The sequence below is a fragment of the Hyaena hyaena genome, unplaced genomic scaffold (genome assembly GCF_003009895.1).
Source record: "Hyaena hyaena isolate Hyena2069 unplaced genomic scaffold, ASM300989v1 scaffold_1022, whole genome shotgun sequence".
Taxonomy (NCBI): domain Eukaryota; kingdom Metazoa; phylum Chordata; class Mammalia; order Carnivora; family Hyaenidae; genus Hyaena; species Hyaena hyaena.
Genome location: NW_024081656.1, coordinates 453,420 through 466,923, shown reverse-complemented (window position 1 = coordinate 466,923; position 13,504 = coordinate 453,420). Strand labels below are relative to the sequence as shown.

Genomic DNA, 13,504 nt, shown 5'->3' with positions numbered 1-13,504 from the left:
GCTTAAAACAAACCCACACTTTCCTAGTATGCCCACTGTTATCCTAATGATGTAGCAGTGGGCAATCTGGAGCTTACTTTAAATGAGCACACTACCTACTTTGAAGAAATTCTCCTCTGCAGACACCAACAACTTCTTACTGGCTCAGAGTTTAAGAATAAGAGTACTGGGAAAGATTTCTGTTGTCACATCAAACATAACTGGCCGTCAGAATCTTGAACTGGCAAAGATAACACCAAGCTAAGGAAGTAGTTTTTAGTTTTCGTTTCCTTTCAAAACTTATTTTGTGAAGAATAAACATGCTGCATAGGAGCAATTCATTGGCCAGATAAATGGATGCCATGCTTATTTCTATTAATTGACTGAAATCCATCCTTTACCTGCTACCACAGGAGATTTCCGTTCATCCAGGAGCTGGATGGAGGTACTTGCTGTCACCACATTGCTTTTGTTGACTATTCCTGAAAGAAGAAAAACCATCACAACAAAAATGGATATAGTTGTGTGCCCAGGTTAAGAGAGTAATCATGCTGGCCCATGGCCACCAATTCTGCAGACTGTGCTACTGCATGGTTCCCCAAACCCAGAGTTGGCCAACTTTGTTAGGTCATAGGTGCTATGTAGACAGTCCTTTCAGCTGAAGGAATCAGTGCACCGAGTTATGACTGCCACACTGTGGGGTGGGGGGTGGGGGGCGGTGTGTGTGTGTCTGGCCTCTTTACATCAAAATTATTAGACACCACTAGAGGGACCACTTTTCTCTTTTGATTTGTGGTTACTAGTGACAGTGTTTACTTGTGTTAGTGATCACATTTACAGCCGTGGACAGCTACATGAGATAAAGTTTTGAAATTATCTTACAAATTTGGAACTTTAGTCTCTTTTTGTTGGTTACAGCTTTATTAACTTATAAAATTCTAATTTCAAGACCAGTTTTTCTTAGCAAAACCATTCTAATCAGGGATAGACTTGGCATACAATCCTTACTCCAAACTCTTATTCATGTGGTAACAATAAGGCGTTAGTATGAAGACATTTTTGATTACTAACAATGGTTCCAATACCCACAAATTAAAGGACACTGAGCGCAGATTTCAAACCCCCTTGGTTAATAATTGTTAGCACAATGCTCACCTTATAAAAGGTGTTCGAGGAACAGAATCCAATTAAACTGGGAAACAGAGAGGGCAGACCTGAATTTGAATATGCTTATGACAGAAGCAACTGAGAATTTTCTCCTGGCTCAAGCCTAAGCGGTAATAAAAACCAGCTTCTTTTCCAATGTGTGCAGGTAATCAACACATGGCAGAAAAAATAGAGAGCTCCACCATAACACTTGTACTTGGTGATGTTACATTTTCTCTGAATCAAAAGGAAGAATGAAATCTAAGATGTTAAGTCATCCTTAACTTTACCATGAACAAGGCAAATTCCTTTGACAACCCCACTTGCCAAAAACCAATTCTATAACAGCTTTAATTAACCAGAATTTGTTTTTCCCAGACATAAGTCTCTGTGGGGAAAATGGTGAAAAGTAAAAACACACACCCACACAAGGGGCCATCACTCATAAGTACACACACACAGAACACTTCTGGGCTTGCTCTCATTTCTGACTGTTCCTTTTCCCTGTCCAGTTTGGAGCAAAATCCACCCTGCTAGAAAAGAACCTGATGCTTCCAGTCCGAATCTAGCAAGCTAAGTTCTTTTTTTTTTTTTTTCTTAGAAGACCAAGAAAAAGAAAGGAACATGAGATTGCATGGTAAAAGAAGACGTCTGCAGCAAAATGAGAAAGTTCACTGTTCTCTTGGTTGATATTTTCAGCAATAAAGTGTCATCCAAACAAACATGAAGAGTCTTAGTCACCTGGACATTTGTATCTAAGGACACACATTGTGTGGTTGTGGGTACAAAGGAGTACAGACTCCAAGAATCTCAGTTTTTCCTGAAAGGAAACTAATTGATAATCTCCTCTAAAATTCCACCTGCTCAGGGAATTTCTACAAGAACATTTGGCCTTTCCTTGAGTATCTTCATTAGTAAGAGACCTTCTTCCTAATGAGGAAGACCTTCTTCCTAATGCAACTAATTATTAGACAACTCTTGCCAACATGTCTTCTGCAAATTTTGAAAGCACTCTTCCTGAAGATGTGTTCATTCATGGAAATGAGCAAGTGCTAAGAACCAAGTAGGGGGCTTTGCACTAAGCACCAGAGAACTGTCAATAGGGCTGATTTTGGAATGCTTGAAAAAGACTGATATGGTGGCTCTAATATAAAACATAAGTATAGACTGAACTGTCTAAAGCAATCCAAGTTTATAGAAATAGGTCTTATTTGTCTCTGAAGTTACTACAATGCACAGTCAGAGCCTTTCCCAAAATGAGCACCAAAGACTATCAGCTGTATGAGACAAGAAAAAGCTAGGGACAATCAGAAAGTATTTTCAGTTTGTTTTACTTCTAAACATGGCTGAAATAAGTTAGTGTTCTTTTTGGGAGGGAGGTGAACTTAATCCTTTTTAAAACATTTTATATAAGTCTGGCCGGTTAGCTCAATGATTAGAGCGTGGTACTAATAAAACATTTCATATAAATTTTATTTATTTATATTTATATTTATTTATTTACATAAATTTTATAGAAAATGCTAGGACTAGGAAAATCACTGGTTATGTACTTTTCCTGGGTCACTGTAGCCCTCTATCAGAAGAGCACAAGTCTATACAAAAATCTCAGCTCTCACTCCTGCATGTTGATTTGAATTGATTTAGCTTCTGATAGGGGAATTGTGGGCCTACAAAGTGGTGTGACTCACTGAAGGTTCTGGCAAGGATGTTACGCATGCCTGAATTTTCTCTAAGTGGGGCTATGACAATATTTAAAAAAAAAATCTACCGAGAAGTTTGTATTCAAATTCCACACAGTAAAAAGTACCAGTCCTGCTTCCCAAAATGCTTTTTCCTACTTTGGTTAAGCAAAAGCTTCATTTTACTTGGGGTCATTATACTTATGGAACAGGTCAGTGGTTCAGTGCTGGGCCAGTATTCAGCACTGGTCCTCGAGACAGAACTTGGCTCCCTCCAGCATTTGGATGGCTCCCCTACACTCTGCATATAATGCCTGGGCCAGCAAGACCAGACAGACAGAGTCCCACCTCCAACAAGGACCCCCACCTGTGCTAAATGGGATGGAGTAGACGAAGCTCCCTGGAATCTGCTCAGCGGCTCTTCGGTACCAGAGAGGGAAATGGTCTGCGTTAAAAATGTTCTCCTTGTCTCCAGCTTTCAGGAAATCCCTGGAAATGGAAAGGAATAAGAACATGTCAAAATCCACAAATAATCCAATTAAAAAGTGAGCAATGTACCTTTTCATTTTTCCAAAGAAGAGAGACAAATGGCCAACAGGGACATGAAAAGATGCTTAGCAGTACTTACCATTAAGGAACTGCAGATCAAAATCACAATGAGCTATCACCAGACACGTGTTAGGATGGGTATCATCAAAAAGAAAAGAGCTAAGAAATGTTGGCGAGGGCATAGAAAAAAGAACACTGGTGCACTTTGTAACCTGGAACAGCCAGCCACCATGGAACACAATATGGTGGGTCCTCAAAAAATTAAAAATAAGACTATCATCTGACTCAGCAATTCCACTGGAATATACACAACAGAAACAAAAACCCTAACTCAAAAAGATATTTTCTGTTCACTGAAGCATTATTTACAACAGCCGAGAGATGGAAACAGCCTAAGTCTCAATCAGTGGATGAATGGATAAAGAGTGGTAGCATAGATACCACACATTCCACACAATGGAATAATATTCAGCCATAAAAATGAGAAAATCCTACCACTGGCCACGACATGGATGGAACATGAAAGCATTAATCTAAGTGAATTAGGTCAGACAGAAAAAGACAAACATTGTAGGATCTCACTTACACGTGGAAGCTAAAAACAAATGAAAAAACAAAGACAAACAAACAAAAACCAAAAAACCATCAAACTCAGAAAAAGAGATCAGATATGTGGTTACCAGGGGCAGGGTTTGGGGGACAGGGAACTACAAGAAGGTTATAAGACAACTGGGGACCATGGCAAACACTGCCGTGTGACCTATAATCAAGCTGTGAAGAGAGTACATCCTAAGGTGTTCTCATCACCAGGAGAATTTTTCTTCTTTTCTTTTCATTGTATCTATATGAGTTGAGAGATGTGAAATAAACCTATTGCGGTAATCGTTTCACAATATATGTAAACCAAATCATCACGCTGTACATCTGAAGTGTATACAGTAGTGTATGCCAATTATTTCTCAATAAAACTGGAAAGGGAGAAGAAAGAGGGGGACGGGGAGGAGGAGGGAGGAGGAGGGAGAGGAGAAGGATATTGGCACCACTCAGCAAAGAAAAGCTAGATGTGGGTGCATCCTAATCACCTTTGTCAGGTGGAAACAGTGTTGGCTTTCGGAACTCCAACCTGCCTTTCTCAGTGCAGAGAGAACCTGTGTAGCATCGTGCACCCTGGATGACTCAGAAATACTCTGTAGAACTCCAGCAGTCAGGCTGTCTGTGGGTGAAATAATTTTTCCTAGTATATCCAGTGAATTAATTATCCTAGCATCTAAAAGCAAACAAGCAAAGCCTCCAGAAATCATATCACAAGACCAAAGAAAGGGTCGTCGAAAAGCTGTCTTGCCTTACAATTCATATGTGATCACATATCCTTGGGAAGATCAAATTAAGTAGATTTCAGTCCTGTTAGAAAAAGTGTAACAGAGGTCGCAGTGGGCCCTGTGGACATCCTTGCTCCCTTCCTCCCTTCCCCACCTGCTCTCCAGCCAACAGGACTACTCTGGCCGTCTGTAAATGCCTCACCCTGCCCAGCCTCCCACGCCTACTACCCACAGTGCTTCTCTCTCTCCTGAAGCCTACCTGTACTCTCTTCCCCATTTCTTCCTTTAAAAATCATATTCCCTTCACAGTGTGCCTCAAATCCCACCTCCCACACCAATCCACAGAGACAAGCACAAGCTCCTGCCCCACAGCCTTGGTCTCTCAGCCTTCTCCTTCCTTGGCCCTACCTGCGCTGTCATGTCTCCAACCCAAACCATCCAGCAGCCTGCAGTGGGAAGTTGGATCATACAGACAATGGACAGAAATACTCAAATGTTCTCCATTGCTACAGCAGGGCTAAACTTATACGCTAAGTTGTAATAAGTTGGGTTATTAGAAATGACTTGACTTGGCTTCTAAATCAGGAAAGCATTCTGTAGTTGTAGGGTATGGCCAACCACGGATCTCTTGGTCTCTTTCTAAGATGCAAAGTTCATTCCTAGAGGAAGCCCATGCCATTGGAGGCCACTCTTAAAGTTCTCAACATGGAAATACACCTGCTTTTAACTTACACCAGTATGTTCTAATTCCTCTCGAAGGGCAGAGACATTATTTTTCTTGACATTTCCAGGGCCTGGCACTCATCAGGCACTCATCATGTGCTTAATGATCACATGATAAATCAAATCTCATATTCAGATAAGAGCTCCTCAAGTATTAAAAGTAATTTGCTGACCCTTTTCTAAACAGTATTTCTCAATTCTTTCAAATTCTGACATCAGTTATGGCCATGTTCCTATGTAAAGGCTCTCTGCTGTCACTCAAAAGGCCAACTGTGGAGACCCGAGCAGGACTGAGATGGTGCATAGACATCTGAGTTATTCAGTGCTGGGCATAGGGAGTTCTAGGCATGATGTCATAGACGAGCTCCTCCTGGCACCGATATAGTCAGTGGTAATGCTTCCTGATCCTAAAATCAACAGGACTCACAAGTACTGAAATGTGACCTTTAGCTTTTTTTTTTTTTTTTTTTCATTATACATGAGATTTTTCATAACCCTGACTGGGATAGGTGTGTGAAGGAGATGCTGCTGTCTAGTCCTAGGTGGGATGTGCAGCTGGCCTTCCACACTGGGCCATGGCACAACCATGCATTTTCACATGTGTTGGGATGCACAGAACCACAGGGAGGAAGGTGACCTTCTCATGGAGCAGTTAATGGTACCAGGAGCCCTTTTCCAGTCTTGGAAGGTGGGATAATAGCTTGGTTAGGAGGTTTGAGGTGGTTTTCACTTAGAACAATGGAGACATTTGAGGAAGACAAGCGACAGGCTTGAACACTGCATTACTGAGTGTCCAGCAGTGCTGCCCGGGACCAGACCATGCTGACACCAGGGCAGCAAGCAGGAGGCTGCAGGGCATGATCTCCATGGGCTTTGGTGTTCATACGAGAGCATCTGGTTGTCAGGAAACCTTGTGGGTCTCTGACAACTACCAAGTAGTGATTCACAAGGAAGCAGAAAGAGAGAGCCGATTGTATAGATCTCTGAAAATGTTCTTCAGGAAGATAGATCTTTCTGGATAAGATGAAACCTACCTCTAGATAGTAGGAGCTGTTGTGGTGTTGTGTGAGACTGGTCTAGGTTTTAGGCACAAATGAGTGACCTTGGGTGAGTTACTTGGGTCAATCACTGAGTCTCTGAGCCCCATTTACTCATCTATAAAGTGACACCACAATTCTATCAGAGTTACACAACACAGTACGTAAACTGAAAATGGCTCCAACGAGTATATGGGATTTTTAAGTCTCAGGAGCTTCTTTCGTTCTCTGTAGTTCACACAAAAGCTGTGAAGTGGTCATCGCTTAGACTTAGGGCTGTGGGGGGCGGGGAGCAGAACCACATGGCAGAGGCTGACATCACTGTTTCTGTTTGTGAGGCCACACTGAACACACAGATTCACTGCTGACACTGATGGGTACAGAGGCCTGGGACTAGAATCGATGTGCTTTGAAAGCAGATGGTGATGATAGGAAATGGAACTTCAGGGTAAGAGGCTGATGCCAGTACCAGTTAGCTCTGCAGCAGGGACTTTATATTCTCCAGCACTGTCCCCACTACTTTGCATGCCTTCTTTAAAAGCATAGAAATTCTAAAAGCTTTCTAGTCCTGGCTAAGAGTATATCTAAATAGTTAGGCCTTAACAGATGCCTTTTGCTGGGATGGTATAGGCAGGTATAGGACCCTAAGACAATAGAACTCCTGGGCACCTGGGTGGCTCAGTTGGTTAAATGTCCAACTTTGGCTCAGCTCATGATCTCACAGGTTCGTGAACTTGAGCCCTGCATCAGGCTCTCTGCTCTCAGCACAGAGCCTGCTTCAAATCCTCTGTGTCCCTCTCTCTTTCTCTGTACCCTCCCACTCTCTATCAAAAACAAAAAACATTTTAGGGGCGCCTGGGTGGCTCAGTCGATTGGGCGTCTGACTTCGACTTGGGTCATGATCTCATGGTTCGTGGGTATGAGCCCCGCGTCGGGCTCTGTGACAGCTGGCTCAGAGCCTGGAGCCTGTTTTGGATTCTGTGTCTCCTTCTCTCTCTGACCCGCCCCTGCTCACGCTGTCGTTCTCAGAAATAAATAAAACATTAAAAAAAAATTTTAAAAACATTTAAAAAAAGAGAGAGAGAGAACTCAAGGTGCTTCTATAAGAATCAATGACATGAGTTTCTTGAAGACAGAAGAATCATCTCATCCATACAGACATCCAGGGTCTACTCACTCTGGGTCATGGTTATGGCACACGGAGCAGAGCTAACCCACACATGCAGATATTTTTAGCTTCTCAAACTGGTTTTACATCCATAGTTTTTGGCTCCTCACAAGAACCTGGGGAGATTTTTCAGGGGCACAGAGCAAAGGCAACGAATGGGATGAGCCAGGTGCATGCCCAGCGATCCTGAGGTGACCTGCAGGACAGACTAGCAAGGCACACTGTCTGGCTGTGACTGTTCCTCTGGTTTGTCTGTTTTAATCTCCAGACAAATAACAGGCTTCATCTTGAGCAGGAGAAAGTTCCTGCATCTCCTTCTGCCTCTCTCTAGGTTCCAGAAGAAGGTGATGTGTGTCTTGTCATTTCTAGTCTTTCTAAGAACTTGCCATCTGGAAAGACAATTGGGCAGGGCTAAAGGCTGAAGAGGGCTTGGCACCATAAGGTCACAACTGTAGTCAATTTCCTAAATGACAAATTTGAGATGCTGAGAAAGAGTCCTCAAACAGGAAGTAAAAGCCAGTTCATGGACCATCTAAAAATCCACTGATTTCCCACTTACCAGACTTGGTTTTTATAAGATCATATGGTTGGGGTCAGGGCCTCGTCTAAGAGGTAAGAGCACTGCTGACTGGGGCTTGCTGGGACAGGAGTGTCCCCTCCTTGGGTCTCTGTGGGGACACCCCTTTCAGATTGGTGGCTGGCCTGTGGCTTGGTCATTCACTGCCGGAATGCATAGGTCAGGGTGTCTGAGGGCCCATGATGGTAATGTCTGAAACCTCCTCACATGCACTAGGCAAACTGTCTGAATCTCAGACTCCATTTGTCCCTCACTTAATAATGCCTCTTACTTCAGAGGAAAAAAAAAAAAAACCCGAGAAACATTAATGGGGCCAGAAAAGACTTTCCAGGCCCACAACCACCTCTGGTCCAACACCAGTTTGAAGAGTTAAGACCCTGTTGCTCTCTGAAGACACAGAGGCTGGCTGGCAGTGGTTTAAAGTGCATCTGGGTACTAGACGCGCTGCCCAATTCCCATCTGGGTCTCTTTGGCAGCACAAGGAAATACCGTCCAACCCAAGTCCCACCGGATGGCCCACTCCTGGGTGTGGGGCTCTGCGGGCCCTCAGGCTCAGCGCAGAGGCACCGAGCTTTATTAAAGCACACACAAACAAATAAACAACAGACTTGAAACCCTGATTCTTGGACAGGCAGGAATCCCTCCGCAGAGCTGCTGAGCAGCTGAATGCCCTGGGGCCATCTGTCAGGAGTCCTTCTGGCTGCTCCCCCAGCAGCCCCTTCGTCGCCAGATTCTGCAGTGAGTCACCAGCACAGGAGAGGACTCCAGGACAGTGGAAGGAAGCCAGCAAGCATGAAGAACAAAGGGTTGTGGAAAGGCCAACAGGCAGGTGAGCACGCACGCCGGGGGCCCCCACGGTAGAACAGGGAAGAACCATGTCAGCAGGCCTGGGGTGGCCTGAATTTTTCTCTACTGATGATACAACGAGACACTTAAGCGTCCCTTGACTTTCCCATTTCAGGAGCTCCCTGGGCCCCTGCAGAAGAGTCTGCCTACTTACTGGTTGGTGAGTTGCTCAGCCCCAACAAACAGGTTGATCCTCGAGAGGCCCGTGCGAGTGCCGAGGAAGGCCACCTCCACGCCCTTGTCAGAGTTCCTGAAACACAGCAGCAGACAACAGGGGGTTGCGTCCAGACAGTAAGCAGATGATGGCTTTTGCATCTTAAGACTCACTGCATGTTTTATGATATAGCAGTTTTGAAACCTGAAATTTTAAAAGAAATTATAGAAACACACACACACACACACACACACACACACACACACACGGACACATGCACCAAGCACAGAACACAAACTCACCCCCTTACAAAAAGTGTTTTTGGCAATTCTTGCAAAAAAACTAAGAACTCCATTGAGTTCTGAGAACTCAAAGCATCATGAACAAATGCACCCCCATGCTCAACAGATACATCTTTATCTTAGGGTTCTGGGTGCACATTCAGAAGAGCAGCCTGGAAGGGGAACTACTTTATGGAGAGGAAGAAAATCCTTACATAGAAGTTTTGCATTGATCTCCCCAATCCACTCTTGGTCCTGAAACCATTAGTGGAATCTGGCATCAGTGACAGCACCAGCTGAGCCACTGGATCAGGTCTGCAGCGACCTATAGCCTGGAAATGTCTAGGATCTGAATTCTCCACCGTTTGAAGTCACCGACGAGTAATTTTACCAGAGCACCGGCCTTATTCTTACCACTGTCCCCAAAGAGATGAGTAAAGAAATGGCTTCTTCAGGTCCCTGCAGGATACCATGCAGAAGACCCCTAAGAATGGCCTTAACAAAGGAAACTTATTTTAAAATCCACTGAAGGAGGGTCTTTCAACTTTCAAGGCAAAAATTTTGTGTGTTCAGGATATCCACAATGCCTACTTCTTCACAAAAAGCAAATGGTCTTTCTTCACAAATATACAATTTCATTCTTCAATAAACCTATGAAGAGAATACTGTTTCTTGAATTTGCTTCCCTTCCCTAAATGCTAGTAGCAATTTGATTTGAAGCACTATCCATGTCATCTTCAATATAAGATAATTTGGTTACTTGATCTTTGATAGTAGTCAAAGTGGCCAATACTACCTTTAAGTATTTAAGGGGTGAATAAAAACCAACACTATGCATTTGTTTCTGCTTGCAGCCTACCCAAATTGGAAAGCCAGGCTGCCCAATCAGTTACAGATGTGGACTACGAAGCAAGCTACCATTTTGGAAATCTTTAGCATGTGTTAGGAGTGAACCAGCAATCTTTGCATGGGATTTTGAGTTTCATGAGAGCTTAAAAGAAACATTTCTACATTCACCAGAGAAAGCAGTCACAGGAAAGGTTTTGACTCTTTCCCAACCTCCGAGGGAATAGGAACCATGTGAGTAAGCAGTCCAAGGACACCCCCAAGCATAATGAGAATTGTAATCTCTCTTTGGAGCTCCAGACTCCTATATTGAACTGCCTACTTCTCATCTCCACCTGGGAGACTTAAGCTTAAAACGTCTAGGAAAGAACTATGGATGTGCTCAGTCCCAAATCTGCTTTTCTTTCATTGTCTCCTGACCTAGGAAATGGTACTACTATCTACACAGGTATTCGTGTTGTAAATCGGAGAACAATCCTTGACAGCTCAGCCTCCCTCCCCTCACTTGGTGGACCCATCATCGAATCCTCGGCAGCGGTGGTGGGATCAGGGGGTGCCTCACTTCAGAAGCATGCCACAAGTGGATCTTTCCTCTCTGTGCCACAGCCACTGCCTTGGTCTAAGTGGAAAATCCCTTGGAATGCTGTAGGAGCCTTTACTTTTGCTCTTATCCCATTAAACTATGTTCACATAGCAGTAGGAGGATATTCTTTAAAAATTCAAATATGATCATGCCCTTCTTAAAACCTTAAAATGTTCTTCTTAAAAATCGTTCAGTGGCTTTCCAATACTCATAGTATAGTATTCAAAATCCTTCACTTAACTCCCAAGTTCCTGAGCCATCTAGCCTATCTACAGCCTCATCTGCCCACATCTGCTAGCCTACCTTCTAGATTTCAGTTCCGTTGGCCTTCTTTCTTTCTTTCTTTTTTATTTTTTAAATGTTTATTTATTTTTGAGAGAGAGAGAGAGAGAGAGAGCACAAGGGAGGGAGGGCAGAGAGAGAGGGAGACACAGAATCTGAAATAGGCTCCAGGCTCTGCGCTGCCAGCGCTGAGCCTGATGTGGGGCTTGAACTCACGAGCCGTGAGATCATGACCTGAGCCCAAGTCGGAGGCTTAACCAACTGAGCCACCCAGGCGCCCCCCCATTGGCCTTCTTTAAATTCCTCAAATGTGCCAAATACTGTTGTACCTCAGGACTTTTGCACATGCTATTCCAGTTTCCTTAGAACTAGTTTCTAAGGAACTAGTTTCTTCTCAGAAGGGTCTTCTATCTTCCATCTCCACTCTAGGTCTTGTCAAATCTACATGTCCTTACATTTCTTTCAAAGCAGTTATCACAATTCTTAATAATTTGGCAAATCTTAATAAGCTGGACTTAATGCCTAGCCCAGCTCCTGACGTACAACAGACATGCAATCAGTGATGCATGAATGAATGAACGATAAAGGAATGAAAATAAGAACAGAATGAATGACTGTCGGGATAGAAGAAAATATACAAAAGGCAAGGTAAAAGAATGAATGGAGCTAATAAAGAACAAAAAAGGAGAGAACTAAATAATGTGTGACATGAAAGTATAAACAAAAAGGAATGTTTTTTCTTTCTATTTTTAATCTTTAATGACCTATTAAAATTAGCAAGATAATTATAACATTAATAAGCTGCTGAAGACATCGGCAAAAGCCACCACTGCCCAGCTCCCTCTCCCCGTGTCCTCTGCCTGCCACAGAAAGAAAACCACAGGGTTATATCCTGACACCCTCATGAAACAGAGCTCTCACTTCCCCATCCTACTTACAACCCGGCCTGGCCCAGATCCCAAGTCCCCTCCAGACTGTGAGGTATGGGGGGCCATGCAGGGCAAGAAGCTAAGCGCTCCTGCCTCGCTCTCCCTTGCCAGTGCCCCACCCCCCCAGCACCAAATTTCATGTAACGCTAACACTCAAATTATATGTCAAACCCGGGAGCTCGCCACCCAAGCCCGAGCCGCTAATCTGCTCTAGCTCTTGTGGTTTGGAGCTTTGGGGAAAATTAAAGCACTTTAACACCAAGCTCCCCAAACACTTTAGTTCTTTAAACCATAACCATATTTCGGACGGCTTGTGGGGAAATGGCCAGGAAAGGGGGACACGTGCAACCACTTACTCAGATTTGTTGAGGGCAAGACTGGTCCAATAGGCTTCAATGGGAGCGCTCACCACGGCATCAAAAAGGACTTCTTGTACCAATTCTTTATCACCTATTAGGAGGGACAGACTTGAGAAGATGGCTGTGGCTGGGCCCCCAATGGGGTCACAAGAGGCGCTCGCCGCGCTCACTTGCAATGCCTGCAGGCTACCTCTCCTGTGGTGTGGTGCATTAGGCATTAACCCCCCACCAGCAGAAAATATGGGACAGTTCTGACAGCTGATACACCCGCAGTAGAGGGGCCTCCAGAGCATCCGGATGAGACGACAGTAAACAGAGAGTCTCAGGCATGTCACATTTCACTTTTCTGGCTTCTCTTCCCATCTAGGAGTTCATGCCACAGACCAGCATGCCTTAGAAAGTTTGCTGGTCCATCCACATTTCTGTCTTCTAACTGAGGTTCTTCAGGGTCCTGCTCCCAGTCGTTTGTAAGAAGAGAAAGGGATGTGATAACTAAACACTCCTGGGACTTTTGTTTTGTGATTCCTTCCATCTGGCTGGTTTGTTTGTTTGTTTGTTCCAATTTAAAGCAGGAAATCTGTCCCTATCCAAAGAGGGAATCTTGCTGGGGCTCTGTGGAAGGGGCTAAGGAGTTGGGGATATCATGGGTCCAGGAGAGGCATCAGAGCCCTCCAATCACTCTGCAGAGGGGCTGACTAACTATCACCTACAGCCAGCCAGTCCTCACCTTGACTGCTGGCCAACAAGACAGTGGCACTTTGCTCTAAATGTAAAAACTAAAAATAACTTATCACCAAAAAGACAATGGACACAGTGAGATAGTTACGTAGTGGAATGCCACATAGTAATTCAAACAAATGCACTACAGGTAGATGATCAACATAAGTAAATCTCAACAATGTAATGAGTGAAACACAAGTTATAGAATAATACATATATTATATCCTAGGTAATATATATCATATATAAGTTTTAATATACAAAATAATGAAAATAATTGTACATACTGTTCATGGATACATATATATGTATATACACATACAA

The 13,504-nt window shown here is 43.7% G+C and overlaps 1 protein-coding gene across 1 annotated transcript in view; it reads right to left on the bottom strand.

Moving 5' to 3' along the window:
- CACNA2D3 (calcium voltage-gated channel auxiliary subunit alpha2delta 3) overlaps positions 1–13,504 on the bottom strand; it is a gene marked incomplete at its 5' end in the record, with an annotated part of 605,771 nt that overhangs the window by 155,768 nt on the left and 436,499 nt on the right. Inside the window, 4 exons of the mRNA XM_039221819.1 lie at positions 381–461; positions 3,175–3,296; positions 9,181–9,276; positions 12,458–12,551. Coding sequence (XP_039077750.1) covers positions 381–461; positions 3,175–3,296; positions 9,181–9,276; positions 12,458–12,551 — 393 coding nt within the window. The remainder of the gene's footprint in view (positions 1–380; positions 462–3,174; positions 3,297–9,180; positions 9,277–12,457; positions 12,552–13,504) is intronic.